Raw genomic sequence first — 14,434 nt, forward strand, 5'->3', positions numbered from 1 at the left:
TGCTCCTGTAAAATTGAGAAAATAGTTGTAAGTCACTTTGGAGAAGTGTCAGCTAAATTAATAAATTTAATTGGTGTAGAGGGGCGCCTCCCTTTGGAGGTATACCAGGCACGGCCAACTGGGACGAAACCCCGAGGTCGGCCTAGGACCCGCTGGAGGGATAATATCTCACAGTTGGCCTGGGAACGGCTGGGGATCCCCCAGGTTGAGCTGGAGGAAGTTGCGGGGGACAGGGACGGCTGGGCCTCTCTGCTCTCCCTGCTGCCACCGCAACCCTTTTAGGACAAGCGGGACAGAAGATGGATGGATGGGTAGCGATAGTGCCTCACAAAGCCTGGACTGTGTGTTTGGACATGGGGTTCGAATCCCCCTTAGGCTGTGTGGAGTTGGCATGTCACCCCTGAGGATTTTGTTCTGATGCTCTGGTTTCCTCCCATATTCCACAGATGTGTTTCAGGTGGATTGATGACATGAAATTGAAGGTAGTGTGTGCATGTTTGACTGAACTTGTGTGTGATTGACCTGTGATGGCCTGGTGTCCTGTATTTCCCCAGGATAGGCTCCAGATAACCCCAACCCTGCGCTGAACAAATGCTTATTGATGATGGGTAGTATGACAGTTGGTAGCGTAGTGGTTAAAGCTGCTGCCTTTTGGACCCAAAGGTCGGCACAGGTTTGAATCCCACCTCCAGCTGTAGTAAGGTACTTGAGCTTATCACTGTAAGTTACTTTGGAGAAAAGCATCAACTGAATGCATAAATGTAAATGGATGGAGGAAAGTTGATTATTTCCCCAAAATTATCCCCGCGGAGGTGCCATAATTTGCAAACTATTCAAATTCATGGCTGTTTCTGCTGTTGTCGAGCAGTCGGCTGATTAAGGGGTTCAGCTGAGCTTTAGGTTCAGTTCCTGGGGAAGTCCTGCTGTCGAATCTGGCCTGGTTACGGTGCTGCTCCTCGGTCTCCTTTCTGTGACACCAGTCACTGGGTAAACGTAAGCATGTGCAATTAGAGGCTTAAATGGCGTGGTGCCACTTTGCGAGGTGAACGAATCCGGAGTCGTCGACACAGAGACGGACCTGGCTGCCTCCCTCCCCTGTCCTGTCTACACATGACCCTGTGTGATGTGCCACACCATGGGATTGCAGTATTCCCCTATTCACTCATTCTCTTGGCTAGTTCCGTACCCGGAATATGGGTCCGGGCTTGCTGCCGCACCACTCCAGGCATGATTTCTCCTTGTTTTCTCTTGCAGGATATGATACCAGGGTGTGATGTACAAGATTGTTCCGAGATGCTCAACTAAGGGGAATGATGTTTTAATGAGATAGGAAATAAGAGCTACAGACAAGTGTTAATTATGTTGCTTCGGTGGCTAACGGCACTGTTATTAACCGTTACCGAGAAATACGTTGCACTCGCTGGTTTTGTCAGTGTCATTTTTAACGTCCTCGCATCCACTTGCCGCAGATGTGGGAAACAATGCACCTGTGTTTGTACCTCCCGTGAGCCTAAGGTGTGAGTGAGCACACGGGAATGAGCGTGCAAGCGGTGGGCGGACAGTCACGTGCGCGGAAGGGCGCCAGCCAGCCGTGGATCCCGCGTGAATGGCGAGCGTTGCCATGGTTTCGATAAACTGGTCTGCTGCTGTATCTAGATAAGCCCTTGATCTGTAATTCGAAATCGCTGCCGTGCCAGACTTTGCTACGCGTAGCGGTGTTGGGTGACACGCTTTCTGCTCGGATTTGAGCTTGCTTGTGGCCGCAGTGTGCCTTTTGCTCGGAATGACAGTTCGTGGCTATTTCTCTCACACTGTTTTGCCCTGAAGGCAGTGTGAAAAGTGTAACTTGAGATCAGTGCTGTGGAGTTGGAGGCGGCGGCAATTATTGGGTCACTGGAGTCGGTAAAAATGTACAAATTCCCACTAAATGTACCGTATATGCCGGCGTATAAGTTGACCCCCATAAATTAGAGATGTAATATAGGTTTAGGCCTGTATTCGCCGGATGGGTCGACTCCCGAAAATAATGTGCAACTTATGGGTAGTGCTCTGGAATCGGAAGCAATTTTCGGGTTACTGGAGTCGGAGGTTTTGTGCACTGACTCCACAGCCCTGTTTGGCATAACATAGTGTAATTGTTCACCCGTCGACACAGCGAAGTCTTTGCTGGAGCATACGAGGTGAAGGGAGGCACCAGAGGGTGCAAACACGGGAACCTACTCGGTGTTTGAGCCGAAGTGCTCCTAGGGCACCGAGGGAGTGTGTTAATGAATAATGAGGATCTCCACCTGAGAAGATAGGTTAACTTATGATCTTACTTGGTGACCAAGCTTGCTAAAATAAGTTGATGTACAACATAGCTGGAGTAAGTATTTTACACAGGCCAACACTATTATCTGAATCCTGTTTTTTTTTTTTTTTTTTTGGTAATAGTATTTTTCAATGCGGTGCATAGCGTATGTTGTATGAATTTTGATCCTCGCTGGTGAACGGCAACACACACAAACTAATCATCTCTTATTGATGATTGCTGCAGTCCGCAGGATACCCCCCCCACCCTCCATCAGTTTGCAAACTGTACCAAATCAAAACGTCTTCCCGCTCCTCTTTCGTTTTCAGATTCGCTTCTGTCAGAATCAGTCAAAACTGCCAACATGCTATGAGTCACTTAGAGGCACAAAGTAGCTCTATCGTTGCCTCGCCTCCTTTACCATGCTTTGCACCGCTGAGCACGGGCTGAATAGGTTGCTTGCTGGCGCTCATAATTTGCGTTACGAGACAGCAAATCACAACCTGCTTTACTTTCAATTTTTGCAATTTTTTTCTGAGGGAAGTAGTCACTTTGTGTGCATCCACCCAGGCAGTTGGATAAAGCCAGGTAAATATCTGAGGGAGCGTTTTTAGAAGTGTCGCACAAGGCCATGCTGGAGTTTGAGCTTTTTTTTTTTTTTTCTGTTGGCCTGCTGCAGTGAATTTTTATTCCCCACCTTGTACTGAGAAGTATTGTATTGTGTTGAGCAGTCAAATTGGAGGCGGAGCTTATGGAAAAGGGGAGGTGAAATAGATGAATACTTACCCATGTGTTTGCTGCTGTATACTTCCCAAGAGTGTTTGCTCTTCCTTTCTTTTTGAGCGCACGTACAAACGCATCATGCTGCTAAACCGGTCGTTGTGCTCATTACCCCATTAGGTTAGCTCTCGTGGCCTTTTAAATTACAATATGAAAATTAAGTCGGTGAAGACCAGGATCATGAATGAAGGTTGTTTACAAGTCTGATTACAACCGGGGCTCCACATTCACCTGTTCCCCGTCTTTCGATGCTAAATGGACTCGCCACCTCATACGGTGTCATTTTGGTTCAAAAATGGGACAGCTGGTAGCGTAGTGGTTAGAGCTGCTGCTCCTGGCCCCAAGAATCGCAGGTTCGCATCCCACCTCCGGCTGTAGTACCCTTGAGCAAGGTACGTAGCTGGAACTGCTCTAGTAAAATATCACCCAGCTGTATAAATGGGTAAGTAATTGTAGGTACCTTAACGTTGTAAGCGGCTTTGGTGAAAAGCTTCAGCTACATGAGTAAAAGTAAACGTGAAATACTCGTCCGCCTAGCGACGTGAGCTGTCGGTGACCTTGCGAATTCAGCCAGATGAGCTGATGAATGAACTGCAAGTATAAGTTTTCAGCAGAATGTTTGTCAAGATTCAAGGCTCGTCTTCAGCTTCGAGTTGCGCTCTCGTGGAATGTAGCAGGTACAAGTCAGAAGACGATAAATTTAAATTATTTTTTTAAAGAAGTGGAAATGAATTTGAGTTTGCTTGCTTGGCACGAGGGAATCCACCCCTGTACGTCGCTGTGTTAAATTTTTTTTTTTTTTTTTTTTTTTTTTTTTTTGCGCCGAGCTTCTGTTGGCAGTTTATCCATCACCGGGCCTCTCTAGAGGTCCGATCTGCGAAGTAAACACAAGGTGCGTCGCGGGCCCCCGCGCAGCTTACAACGGAGCAGCAGTCATTCAGTCCTGACAGCTTACTGACACCTGTCACTCAAAGCAGTGGCGTCTGGGTTCAGCACGGAGAGGGAAACGCTCTGTCAAATACGGCCAGTTTTCGCCCACTGAAATGTGTCTTTCTCAAGGGGATTAAGTTTTTGTTGTATTCTCCTTAAAGTGATATTATACAAGAACATAATCTCAGGATTATGGTGACACTGACTGGATAAGCATTTATTGAAGAAGGATATAACGACAAGTATGTGCTGTACATCAGTTATTTGTTGGATAAATCGAGGTAAATCGAAAATGAGGACATAATGATTTTTGAGTTTGAGTGTTAAATTAAATTGTCCAATTTTCACTAATTGTACTGCAGTTATTGGGGGGGGAAAAAAGTTCCAGGTACATTCATTACAAAAGAATTCCCCTTGTTTACGCATTTGTAGAAACTAAAACAAAATAAATGAGCTCTAACCGAACCTAAACCGAAATGAATCTAAATTAATTGACCGTAGCCAAACACTGGAACTGTTGACCGAACTGACAGTTGTGTTCATATTCATTGTGATGACTGATTATCTGAAATCATGAACACGCATTCTTGTTATGAGGCTAAAGTAACATTAAACATTTAATTGACCTGTTGCAGGTTGCTGGTATATTGAAATTTAATGCAAATTATGGTCAGTAACTACTGCTTGTAGTTTAATAAAGATTCAGTTAGTGGGAGTAACTGGGGGATTAGTAGGGCGAAACCCTAAAGGAGCAGGACTGAGAATCACTCGTCCGTCGATGAGTCTTGAAGTCTTTAAAGCCACTTTGGTAGTTTGAACGCTTCTGCTTTTGGGGGTTTTTAATTTTTTGGTGGTAAAGCAACCTCATCGCACATTTCTTTCCTTTTCTTTTTCAGAGGAAATCAAAGAGGAGACAGAAAAATTGAGGTGAGTGGATTTCGTTTCGCCGTCAGCCGGTGCGTCCGTAATTGATCACGGACACTTGTTGACCTGCGTCTTCCAGTGCTGTTGGAACGCGGCAAGCAGGCCAGCAGACCCGCCATCTCTGGGGTGCCGTGGTGTGAATACCAATGTCCCAGCACTGAGTGTGTGAGTGTGTATGGGCTACTGTATGTTTGATTGTCCGTTTGGCTCTACTCCATCAGCTCTCTACCTCCGCTAATGCCTTTCGTTCTCATGGACCCCTGCCTGACCAAAGAGACTTTTAGCAGCACTCTGCTGCCTGGTAACCAGGGGGACAGAATGAAATGCATCCAGAGAGCACCCCCCCGGCCCCTCCCCCAGATCCTGCATGACAAGACTCTGCGTGACTATGTGCACTCTCTTTGTTTGCAGGTCTGCACTGAGCTAGTGTGCAACTTTCCTTTTTTATTTAAAAAAAAAAAAAAAAAAAATCAATTCTAATACTAACCTAAGAAGCTGGTAGCACAGTGGTTGGAATAGCTACCTTTTGGACCCAAAGGTTGCAGGTTTGAATCATACCTCCAGTTTAGTAGTTTTGAGCAAGGTACTCGCCCTAAATTGCTCCAATAAAATTACCCAGCTGTATAACTGGGTAAATAATTCTTGGTACCTTAATGTTGTTAGTCATCTTAGAGAAAAGTGTCAGCTAAATGAATAAATGTAATCGTGTAAGGAAAGTTCACATGAGGCCCAGTTTGCTCAGACCTATCAGGATTGGCTCTGAATAGCAGGGCCCATCTCGAATCCTGCGAACATGTCACCGGTTTGTGTCCTCCTTCTGTCTAAGAGAATAAGTATATAAAATGCCTGTTTCACCTCAAAGGCACTGCATTTATTTGTTGACAATATTGCCACCTCAGCATCCCCTTTATGAAGTTGAATAAACAAACAAGTCTGCCCTAAACCTGGAGCCTGGAACATGAGCATGGTGCAGTGTCATGTTCGTGTCTTGCCACAGGGTTCCCCCTTGGTTGCGTCTTGTTTGTTTTCGCTCTCCTGTAGAGACGTGGCAGCAACGTGGAAAGCAGAAGGCTTCAGTTTTCCAGTTGTCGGAGGAGACTGCATCCTCTGCCACCTGCCCCTTAGTGCTGAGGACTGGACAGGCTAATCTGCTCTTCTACCCCATTCATTAAAGCATATGGCAGGGGAGCGGAGACCTTGGCATGCTGGAGACAGGCTGCCGAACTGCTCTGAAAGACAGTGGCTCTGCCGCCCCCTCCCCCCCACTGTTCCTTGCGCATGTGACCCACTGCACTTTCCGAGGTCGATTCAGCCGGGCACACTAAAAGCTTTTCTTCTTTTATTTATCACACCAGACAAAGTTGAGATGAATCCCGGCGTCCTTACTTGACCTCTTCCGTAGACTGTTCAGTTCCGGGTCTCCTTGCCATCAGATTTATTATCAAGGATGAAAAGTTTTTCTTAGCAGAGACTTGAGTAACACACCAAAATTTGGCTCACTTTCAGAGCAGCAAAGTGTGTGTGCGTGCGTGCGTGCATGTTGTTTCCTTCTTTCTCACTATATGGACCAATCTAGTGAAGTATGTCCTCGATGGATGGTTGTTGACCAGGTGGTGTCCCTGTCTGTCTGCAGCCCGCCCCCAGGAGACAACAAAGCCGGCTCCAGTACCTTGCCGCCCGTCAAATCAAAAGCCAACTTTATTGAAGCAGATAAGTACTTTCTGCCATTTGAGTTGGCCTGCCAGTCCAAATGTCCCCGCATCGTCAGCACGTCCCTAGACTGTTTACAGGTTAGTGCAAAGCCGTCGCACACCTCGCTTCACACCTCTTTCCATGAATCTGCACCCACTTGGCCACACGTCCTGTTGGTACTTTCTGCAGTCGTGTGCATCACCACCAGGTTTTTCCCAATTTTTTACCAGCCTTGTTTCAGGATGTACATAACCTGATTAGTTAGACAAGGTTGTGTGTGTGTGTGTGTGTGTGTGGTTGAATATAAACACCTAGAAGCCCTGTGCCTGTATGGACTCTTGTGTTAGTGTTTCTGTTGGCCAAATGTTAAACTACTGCTGTCTCTGTGCCACATGAATGATGTAATAGGATGAGTAGACTTTCAAGTGTGTGGGAAGAGTAGTGTGTGTAGAGAGCCTCAGTTGTACGTGACAGTGTCATTAAACAGAGCACCAACATGAATGAAATGTCCTTTTGCATAGACTTCGTATTGTAATTGTCCCTTAACCACATAACGTGATGCAGTGTTTACACATACAGGAGTAAAATGTCTGTGTTGGTGACCTTTTTGTATTGGGCGTAAATTGTTAGCGGAAACATATTTTTCGAAAGGGATTTGAAAGGTGTGATTGAAGCTTAAGACTGGTATTCTCATCGTCTTACTTGCAGAAACTGATCGCCTATGGCCACCTGACCGGGAGTGCCCCGGACAGCACAGCGCCCGGGAAGAAGCTCATCGACCGGATCATAGAAACAATATGCGGTTGCTTCCAGGGCCCGCAGACCGACGAGGGCGTGCAGCTTCAGATCATTAAGGTAACGGTCCCCTCCCATAGGGGACCCTCATCGTAATCAGACCACATCACGCATTGCGTGCTGTGCAACGCAGAGGTGCTTGTAGTGCTGCAGTTGATTCCTTTAAGTGCAAAACACAGTTGCGTGGATCCCTGTAAGTCCTGTGACCAGAGCTTTGCCAGGCCCCCCCATATCCACAACTGTCTGGCTGTCGCTCTGAGCAATGAGAGGGATTAAAATACTTAGGAAACAAGTGCCTCGAATGGGCTGCACGGAGATTGAAACATCAGATGTGTTTCTGATGCAATTGGGGATTGAGTGTGTGTGTGTGTGTGCGCGTGTGTTTACTTTACCTAGAGCAGCAGGCGTGTTTTTCCAATAGCTCCAGCATTGCTTTTAAAACTGTGCTTTAAGTAGGATTTACTGTAACCGTTGGCACGGTGGCGATGGTGTTTGAACCGTATTAACTTTACACACAGGCCGCCACTTGTTAGGTTTGATGACTGCAGTTAGAGGTTTTTGTACAAAGTAGATGCCTTTTACGTCTCCGCTCGTCACCTGGAGCCACACTCTGAGACTCGGCACCTGGCTGCTCACTTCCTGATTTATGATTTGTCTTTTCTTAAAAAAAAAAAAAAAAAAAATCCCTGCAATTTCAGCTGGCTGGGTTGGTTAAATGCTGCAGAGTTGTGGGTAATGCTGGTTCTCTCCCACTCCTAGGCCCTGTTGACCGCTGTGACCTCACAGCACATTGAAATCCATGAAGGCACAGTGCTGCAGGCGGTGAGGACATGCTACAACATCTACTTGGCCAGCAAAAACCTCATCAACCAGACGACGGCCAAGGCTACGCTCACTCAGATGCTCAACGTCATCTTCGCTCGCATGGAGAACCAGGCGGTGAGTCGCGTGCCTGTTTACTGCAGAGCAACAAAAAAGGCAAAGAAAACCTGTCAGATTTGTAAGTTCTTTTTATTTTGGTTTGTTTTTTTTTTTTTTTTTTTAAATTGCTACTTCTCCCCATCCCCAAAATAGCTTACAAATCACAAGATAAGTTGGTCTTTGGCCTCCAGAAAGCGAGAGCGACAGGTAAAAGTGTGCAGATTGGCTGCCTTGAACTGCTTGACCTGAGCTCTTGAATGTGTGCTGCTTGGCTTGACCTTTTCTGTGGTGCTGATTGAAGTTTAGGGGATTGCACCCCATAACTGTGCTTGCTGGATTCTTTAGTTTTGTTTGGTTTAGTTTTTTTGCCTGCCATCATCCTTTCTTTTCTCCAGTGTCTTTCCTTTTTTTTTTTTCTTTTTTTTTTTTTTTTTTAAATATCAGCATACATAACATCCATTCAGCATTTTTTTTTTTTTTTTTTAAAGTAAACACTCATTGTAAACAGTAAAATTAAATATGCTGTAGAGCTAGAAAGGAATGTGGGTGTTAGATGTAGTATCTTTTTGCAGTTTTCTTTGCTCTTTTCCTCTTTCTCTTGCACGCTATCTCTGCATATGTGTATGTATATATATATATTGACGTATGGGTGTGTTAAACCTGTGTACAAAGTGAATAGGCAGGCTGCATTTGAACCTTTACAAAGGAGCATTATTGCACCGTGATGTCCAGCTTGCTCTCATATACGCCTACGCTTGTTTTTCACTCTCTGCATGCTTGCAAGCTACGATTTCTCAGTTTCTCACCGTCATTCGACCTGGTCGTAGGAGAAAGCCTGTGGAACTCAACTTTGGTGTGAGTGAGGGGGCCCCGTATGGTTGTTGGCCCCCGCGCCGAGAAGCTTGCAGTGTACAACTGTGTATCGGGGGTGGATTCTGTTGGGTGGAATAAGAGAATGAATGCGCTGTAAGGATGGATTCCAAAGGGTTTGTCTATGTAACTTCCACGTACCGAACAGCTATTATCTTGTGCGTACTGGACCAATATCCTGTTCCAATACACCATGCGTGTGTCCCGTGTGTATACTGCCTCCTCACCTTGTGAGCTCAATGAGAAGTCCATTATTTTTGTTTGTAACTCAAATATAATTTTTACTGCTAAGTTACAGTCAGTTACATGTACTTGAACATTTATTTAGCAGATGATTTTCCCCCAAAGTGATTTCCAGGGCTAGCTACACTATAGGACACTAACTAGAGAGAGTCAGCCATCTACACGCCAGTAGGACATACTATGGGCAATTTTTGGGTCACCACTTCAAACACGGCTTTAACCTTTTCAAATGTGGGAGGAATCTGGAGGACCCAGGGGAAACCCACCAGAGGAAGGACCATATAATGAAAGTCTCTAAACCGGGACTCCGTATACCTGTAATTAAACATCTCTGCAGTCTCCTACTCAGTGCTGAGTGTTCACCAGTCTCTCCAAAAAAATGTAAAACATTTGTCATCTTATTGCTCACCAACACTAAGGAACAGCAGGTGTGACTTGCTAACATTGTGTAAGTTGAGTGAAGGTGGTCCCGCAGTCCTCTTGTGTGTCTTACTTCGACCTGTTGGCCGAGTGACTCGTCAGCTATGGTCTAATTTAATAAAAATGATAAAGTAATTAAGAATATTCAGAAAATTCTTAATGCAGAAGCAGTTAACTGCAGTAGGACTCATCACAAAACACAAGTTTTTTTTTAAGCAGTCATTTTCTGTCATGTGGATCACTGCCTGTCGTTTGCATCCCCCTACAATTTCCTCTGAGCGTTTTGCCATTATCTAAACTTCTCTTGACCTTCCGTTGCTCCAGTGATTCATGGGAAACGGTGTTCTGGGAATCTGAAAAGGTTAGCGAAATCTTCTTTTAATTTAGACATCATGATGTAGACGCACGACTTGCGCTTAAAGCGATGGCCGACAACCATAGATACATGTGGCGTGAGAAGATCTGCTTGTGATATTGTGTTAAATAATTTAAGTCTAAAATGATTGAAAAATTAGTACAATTAGTTTTCCCCTGTTTATTCTACTAGATTTTTTTTTTATTATTGGTTGTCATCTGGTTTGGCATAGACTCTTTCTCTAGACATAAACCAGCAGATTTATGCATATAAATCTGAGTCCTTAATGCCTCCCAGCGCTATGACTCCTGTATGTTGTATTGTTGAGGAGACCTTTCTTTACTGCATGTTACCTTCACTCTCTTTACAGTTTCGGCACAGTCTCCTGTCTTTTTGGATGTATTTCGATTTGCCTTTCAAGTCAAGCCGATTTGTACTACTTTGAGGAAATGTCTTCACTTTCCTCCAGGGTAATCCAAAGGATTGGGGGCAGGGTGGGGTGTTTGTTTTCAGGTTCGTGCTAATGTCACTGGGCAGCAGCAAAGCATTTTGCTACCATGTGTTAGAATCGTAGGTTTAATTTGTCTCCACTGCTTGGTATTTGTAGACAAATGATGCAGCATTTGACTGATGCAGCGGTCTGACGTGACATTTCCAGTCGTTAGATGATGTGTGAACTTATCTGCAACGCATCCTCGGCCTCCAAAGAGCTGAATGAATGGCACCAGACACACCGGTGTACATGCCAGGGCAAATCCGCAGTTTGTAGCTATTGCCAAAATGCCTTCCTAGAACGTGTCTTCAAACTTCATCCTTTTCCTTTTCGCCGGTCTGCGCAGAAGCTCAGCTGCAGGGGTGGGACGACAAATCGAATTTGTGGTTTTGCAGTTAAAAACATGTAAAAAGCCAGGAAGGGTTAGTATTTTGCAGTGGCGGTGGGGGGGCTCAAAAGAAATATGGTTGTTCCATGATGTGGATGAGGGGAATCTCAACAGACACATTTGGTTTCTCTCATGCAGGCAGGTTGAGAGAACCGATTCTGTTGCGACGCATCCCGTTTCGGATTCCTCCGGGCTTAGGTTCCTCGATGAGTTCTGGCTTGGCTGTTTGGCTGCCAGGGATGGGGGTGGGAGGGTTGTGGTTTTACAGGTCTGTGGTTGGCATGCTGCGCAGACAAGCATGACTGTGTGTTTTGCGCGTGTGTGTCTGTGTGTCTGCCCCGCAGCTCCAGGAGGCCAAACAGATGGAGAAAGAGCGACACAGGCAGCAGCACCTGCAGCAGTCCCCCGCCAGCCATCATGAGCCCGACTCCCCCCGCCTCCGGCAGCACAGAGACCTGCCGGCGGCCAAGCGGCTACCGCCCGAGGCCGACGGGCACCTGGAGCCTTCGTACACTGACAAGCCCGCCCATGAGGACCCGGAGCCTGAGAACGGGGGACACTTCTGTGGCGTGGAGAACGAGCAGACAGAGGCTGATCAGGCCACCGCTGCAGCAGAGAGTGCGTTTGTTTCACTTTTTCTGCCTTTTCCTTACAGTGCCCAACTCAGCTTTGACCACACCTCTTGCTCACATGTCCCCTTGAATAGCCATTTGACCCCAGCCCTTTTTGACATTTGTGTGTGTGTGTGTGTGTGTGTGTGTGTGTGTGTGTCCCAACAGCAGTTTAATCACCCTCATGTCCCTCCAGCAGCTGTTTGACCACACAATCTCCAACGCACAACCCTTCCAACAGTGGTTGGACCACACACTGTCCCTCATGCGGCCCCTCCTTTAGCCGTTTGACCACCCGCTCTCTCTCTCTCTTAGCAAATGGACCACCCTCTTCGACTCGTAGCCCCTGCAACAGCTGCTGGACCACACAGTCTCCCTCTCATGGCCTTTCCTACAGCTATTTGAGCACACGCCTCTTTCACTTATGTTCCCCGCAGCTGACACACTTCACCCGCTTTCCCACAACTGCAAAGCCTGACACCATCTCCTGTCACTGTTACTTCTAGTTGATTAAAATGATGCTTTGGGTTCTGTTAAAATTGTCCACAGCCAGTGGTGTGCTTCTGGTGGATATTGGCGTTATTTTGGCATCAGAGGGTTAGGTTGGCAAAACTCCTGTACCGCTTGTAGAAGCATCTGCTCTCCATCCCGCATCATATAAATTCCTGTATGTGAGCTGTGACAAACTGGCAAGTATTGATACTTCGCATAAATGCAGTCTTTGGGAGCCCGAGCTGAAAAATGATGTGCTACCTAAAGCTGATGACACTGTGGCTGGGTATGGAGAGGGTAGGAAAGAGGAAAACAAAGACGGTGCAAAACTGGGACACTCGCTCGCGGTCTCGAGCATCGTTCTTGGACAGAGCGGAAGGCCACACATACACGCGCCGTTAATCATTATGAAATAATTGAAGCAGACGTGTTCCCACTAGGGTGGGGCAGCAGAGTGTGACATGCGAGATTGGTGTAAAGGTGTCATTTTGAAGCTGAGAGTGCCGATGTTTATATTGTGAGGGTTTAAGGAGCTTTCAGCTTTTGTCGTTAAGGGAATTTTTGCTTGCTTAACACATGCGGCGGTTTGCACCGTACGTAAGCTGTTCACCTTGGCTCTTCGGTGTTCAGTTGAAAGGGAAATGCAAAGCAGTGCAAACTCAAAGCGCATCTTTCCAACAGAGAAACAGCGCATTTATATATTCAGAATATCTCAGCAGCTCCTGTTTGGATACGTTCCCATTTATATAAAAAATGCTTTTGGGTGAGTTTGCCTTTTCCCCGTGGAGCTGCATCCGGATCTGCACCAGATCTGTCACGCACGGCATCGACAGGGGCGGCAGCTGGTGTCTAGATCCCACTCAGAGCTTCAGAATCCACACAGAGCCACTTGTCTTTTCTTACTGGGACTGTCTTGATTTTTGGTAGGATGAACGTAAATGGTGGAGTAATTAAATGGGCAGCAGATGATGCATCGGTTAAGAGGAATGTACAAGTCACAAGATGTGGTGTCTTAAAGTGCGGGTCTGATGAGCAATTAAATTCTGTAAATGAGGTTTATATAACAACAGTATATAACTTAAAAGTTTTAAATGTTGGAAATGAAACAAGTGAAGAGAAAAGGTGGGAAGTGGCGTATGACAAGAGGTATTACAAACTTTTGTGTTCAGTACTGTTTTGCACATTGTTCTTAGCTTTCTTACTGTATAAGAGTAATAAAAGGTTAATTACACTCAACTAAAAGGTGTGTTTTTATATAAAGAGTTGGAATGTAGAGAACAGCCTGGAGAGATGTAGACAGAGAAACTCAGGAAGCCGGATGTAGCATCAGTAGTCAGTGTACATATTTTGCCTCCTCTGCTTACGAACAATTTGTACATTCAAACTCAAAATCAATAAGTTCATAATTCAAACAAAGGATGTCTTTATTTTGGGTTAGGTTTTGTAAAAGTCTTAGGTATAGCCATATTAAAAGATTCTTTAAGAAATTTCAGTTCAATATTTCAATCTACATTAAAGTAATAAGCCTTATAATTAAAAGTGTAAAATGACAAAATTATAAATTATTTTGACTCCCACATCTCCTAGACTGGTCACATTCTCTTTGCTGCAGACCTTTGAGAAAACAGTTGAAAGTGCAATTAAAAATACCCTTGACTTCTCCTGTTGCCAATATTTGAGTTGCAGATTTTCGAACATATTAACATTTTACAGTTGATGTATTTTTAGTTACATCTTCAAGTTTCCATTTTATAAAATGTGTTTGTCTGTGGACCAAATATGACCTACCTTTATGTAGGCAGCTGGTAGATGGCTGGATGTAAGACCAGTTCATCTCACTTCCACAGTGTTTACAGCTTGTGTATTGTGTTGGTCATCATTAACAAGGTGAACGGTCCACATTTATTTGGTAAATTGGTCATCGAGTAGGACTGAATAGCAATTTGTGAAGATGACATGTTTTTGTTTTCACTCATTTAAAATAGTTTTGACTTTAACATAGCTCTAAGCTGGAAAAAAAATGTTAAGCACATCTTTCAAAAGTCTTAAAGTACTTTTTGTTTATTGTAGCTATTTCTAAAACCTTTTTCTCAACCTAAAGCATTATCAAATGAAAGGACGTCTGTGTTAAGTTTGGGATAGTGTCGATAATAAGGAAGCTGAGAGTGGGAAGATGCTGTTGATCACTGCACATGTCTATGGGATGAATCAGACAGCAGTCAGGACTGAG

At 45.2% G+C, this 14,434-nt stretch overlaps 1 protein-coding gene across 3 annotated transcripts in view; it reads left to right on the forward strand.

Moving 5' to 3' along the window:
* The window catches only part of arfgef1 (ADP-ribosylation factor guanine nucleotide-exchange factor 1 (brefeldin A-inhibited)), a 56,264-nt gene that overhangs the window by 20,209 nt on the left and 21,621 nt on the right, over positions 1-14,434 (forward strand). For 2 of the 3 annotated variants that reach the window (XM_018754150.2, XM_018754151.2), the window contains exons 2-7: positions 4,897-4,927; positions 6,558-6,714; positions 7,325-7,471; positions 8,171-8,350; positions 8,486-8,539; positions 11,446-11,719. In XM_018754150.2, the coding sequence (XP_018609666.2) occupies positions 4,897-4,927; positions 6,558-6,714; positions 7,325-7,471; positions 8,171-8,350; positions 8,486-8,539; positions 11,446-11,719 (843 nt within the window). The remainder of the gene's footprint in view (positions 1-4,896; positions 4,928-6,557; positions 6,715-7,324; positions 7,472-8,170; positions 8,351-8,485; positions 8,540-11,445; positions 11,720-14,434) is intronic. The other variant, XM_018754152.2, reaches the window with a different exon arrangement.

The sequence above is a fragment of the Scleropages formosus genome, chromosome 9 (assembly GCF_900964775.1).
Source record: "Scleropages formosus chromosome 9, fSclFor1.1, whole genome shotgun sequence".
Classification (NCBI taxonomy): Eukaryota; Metazoa; Chordata; class Actinopteri; order Osteoglossiformes; family Osteoglossidae; genus Scleropages; species Scleropages formosus.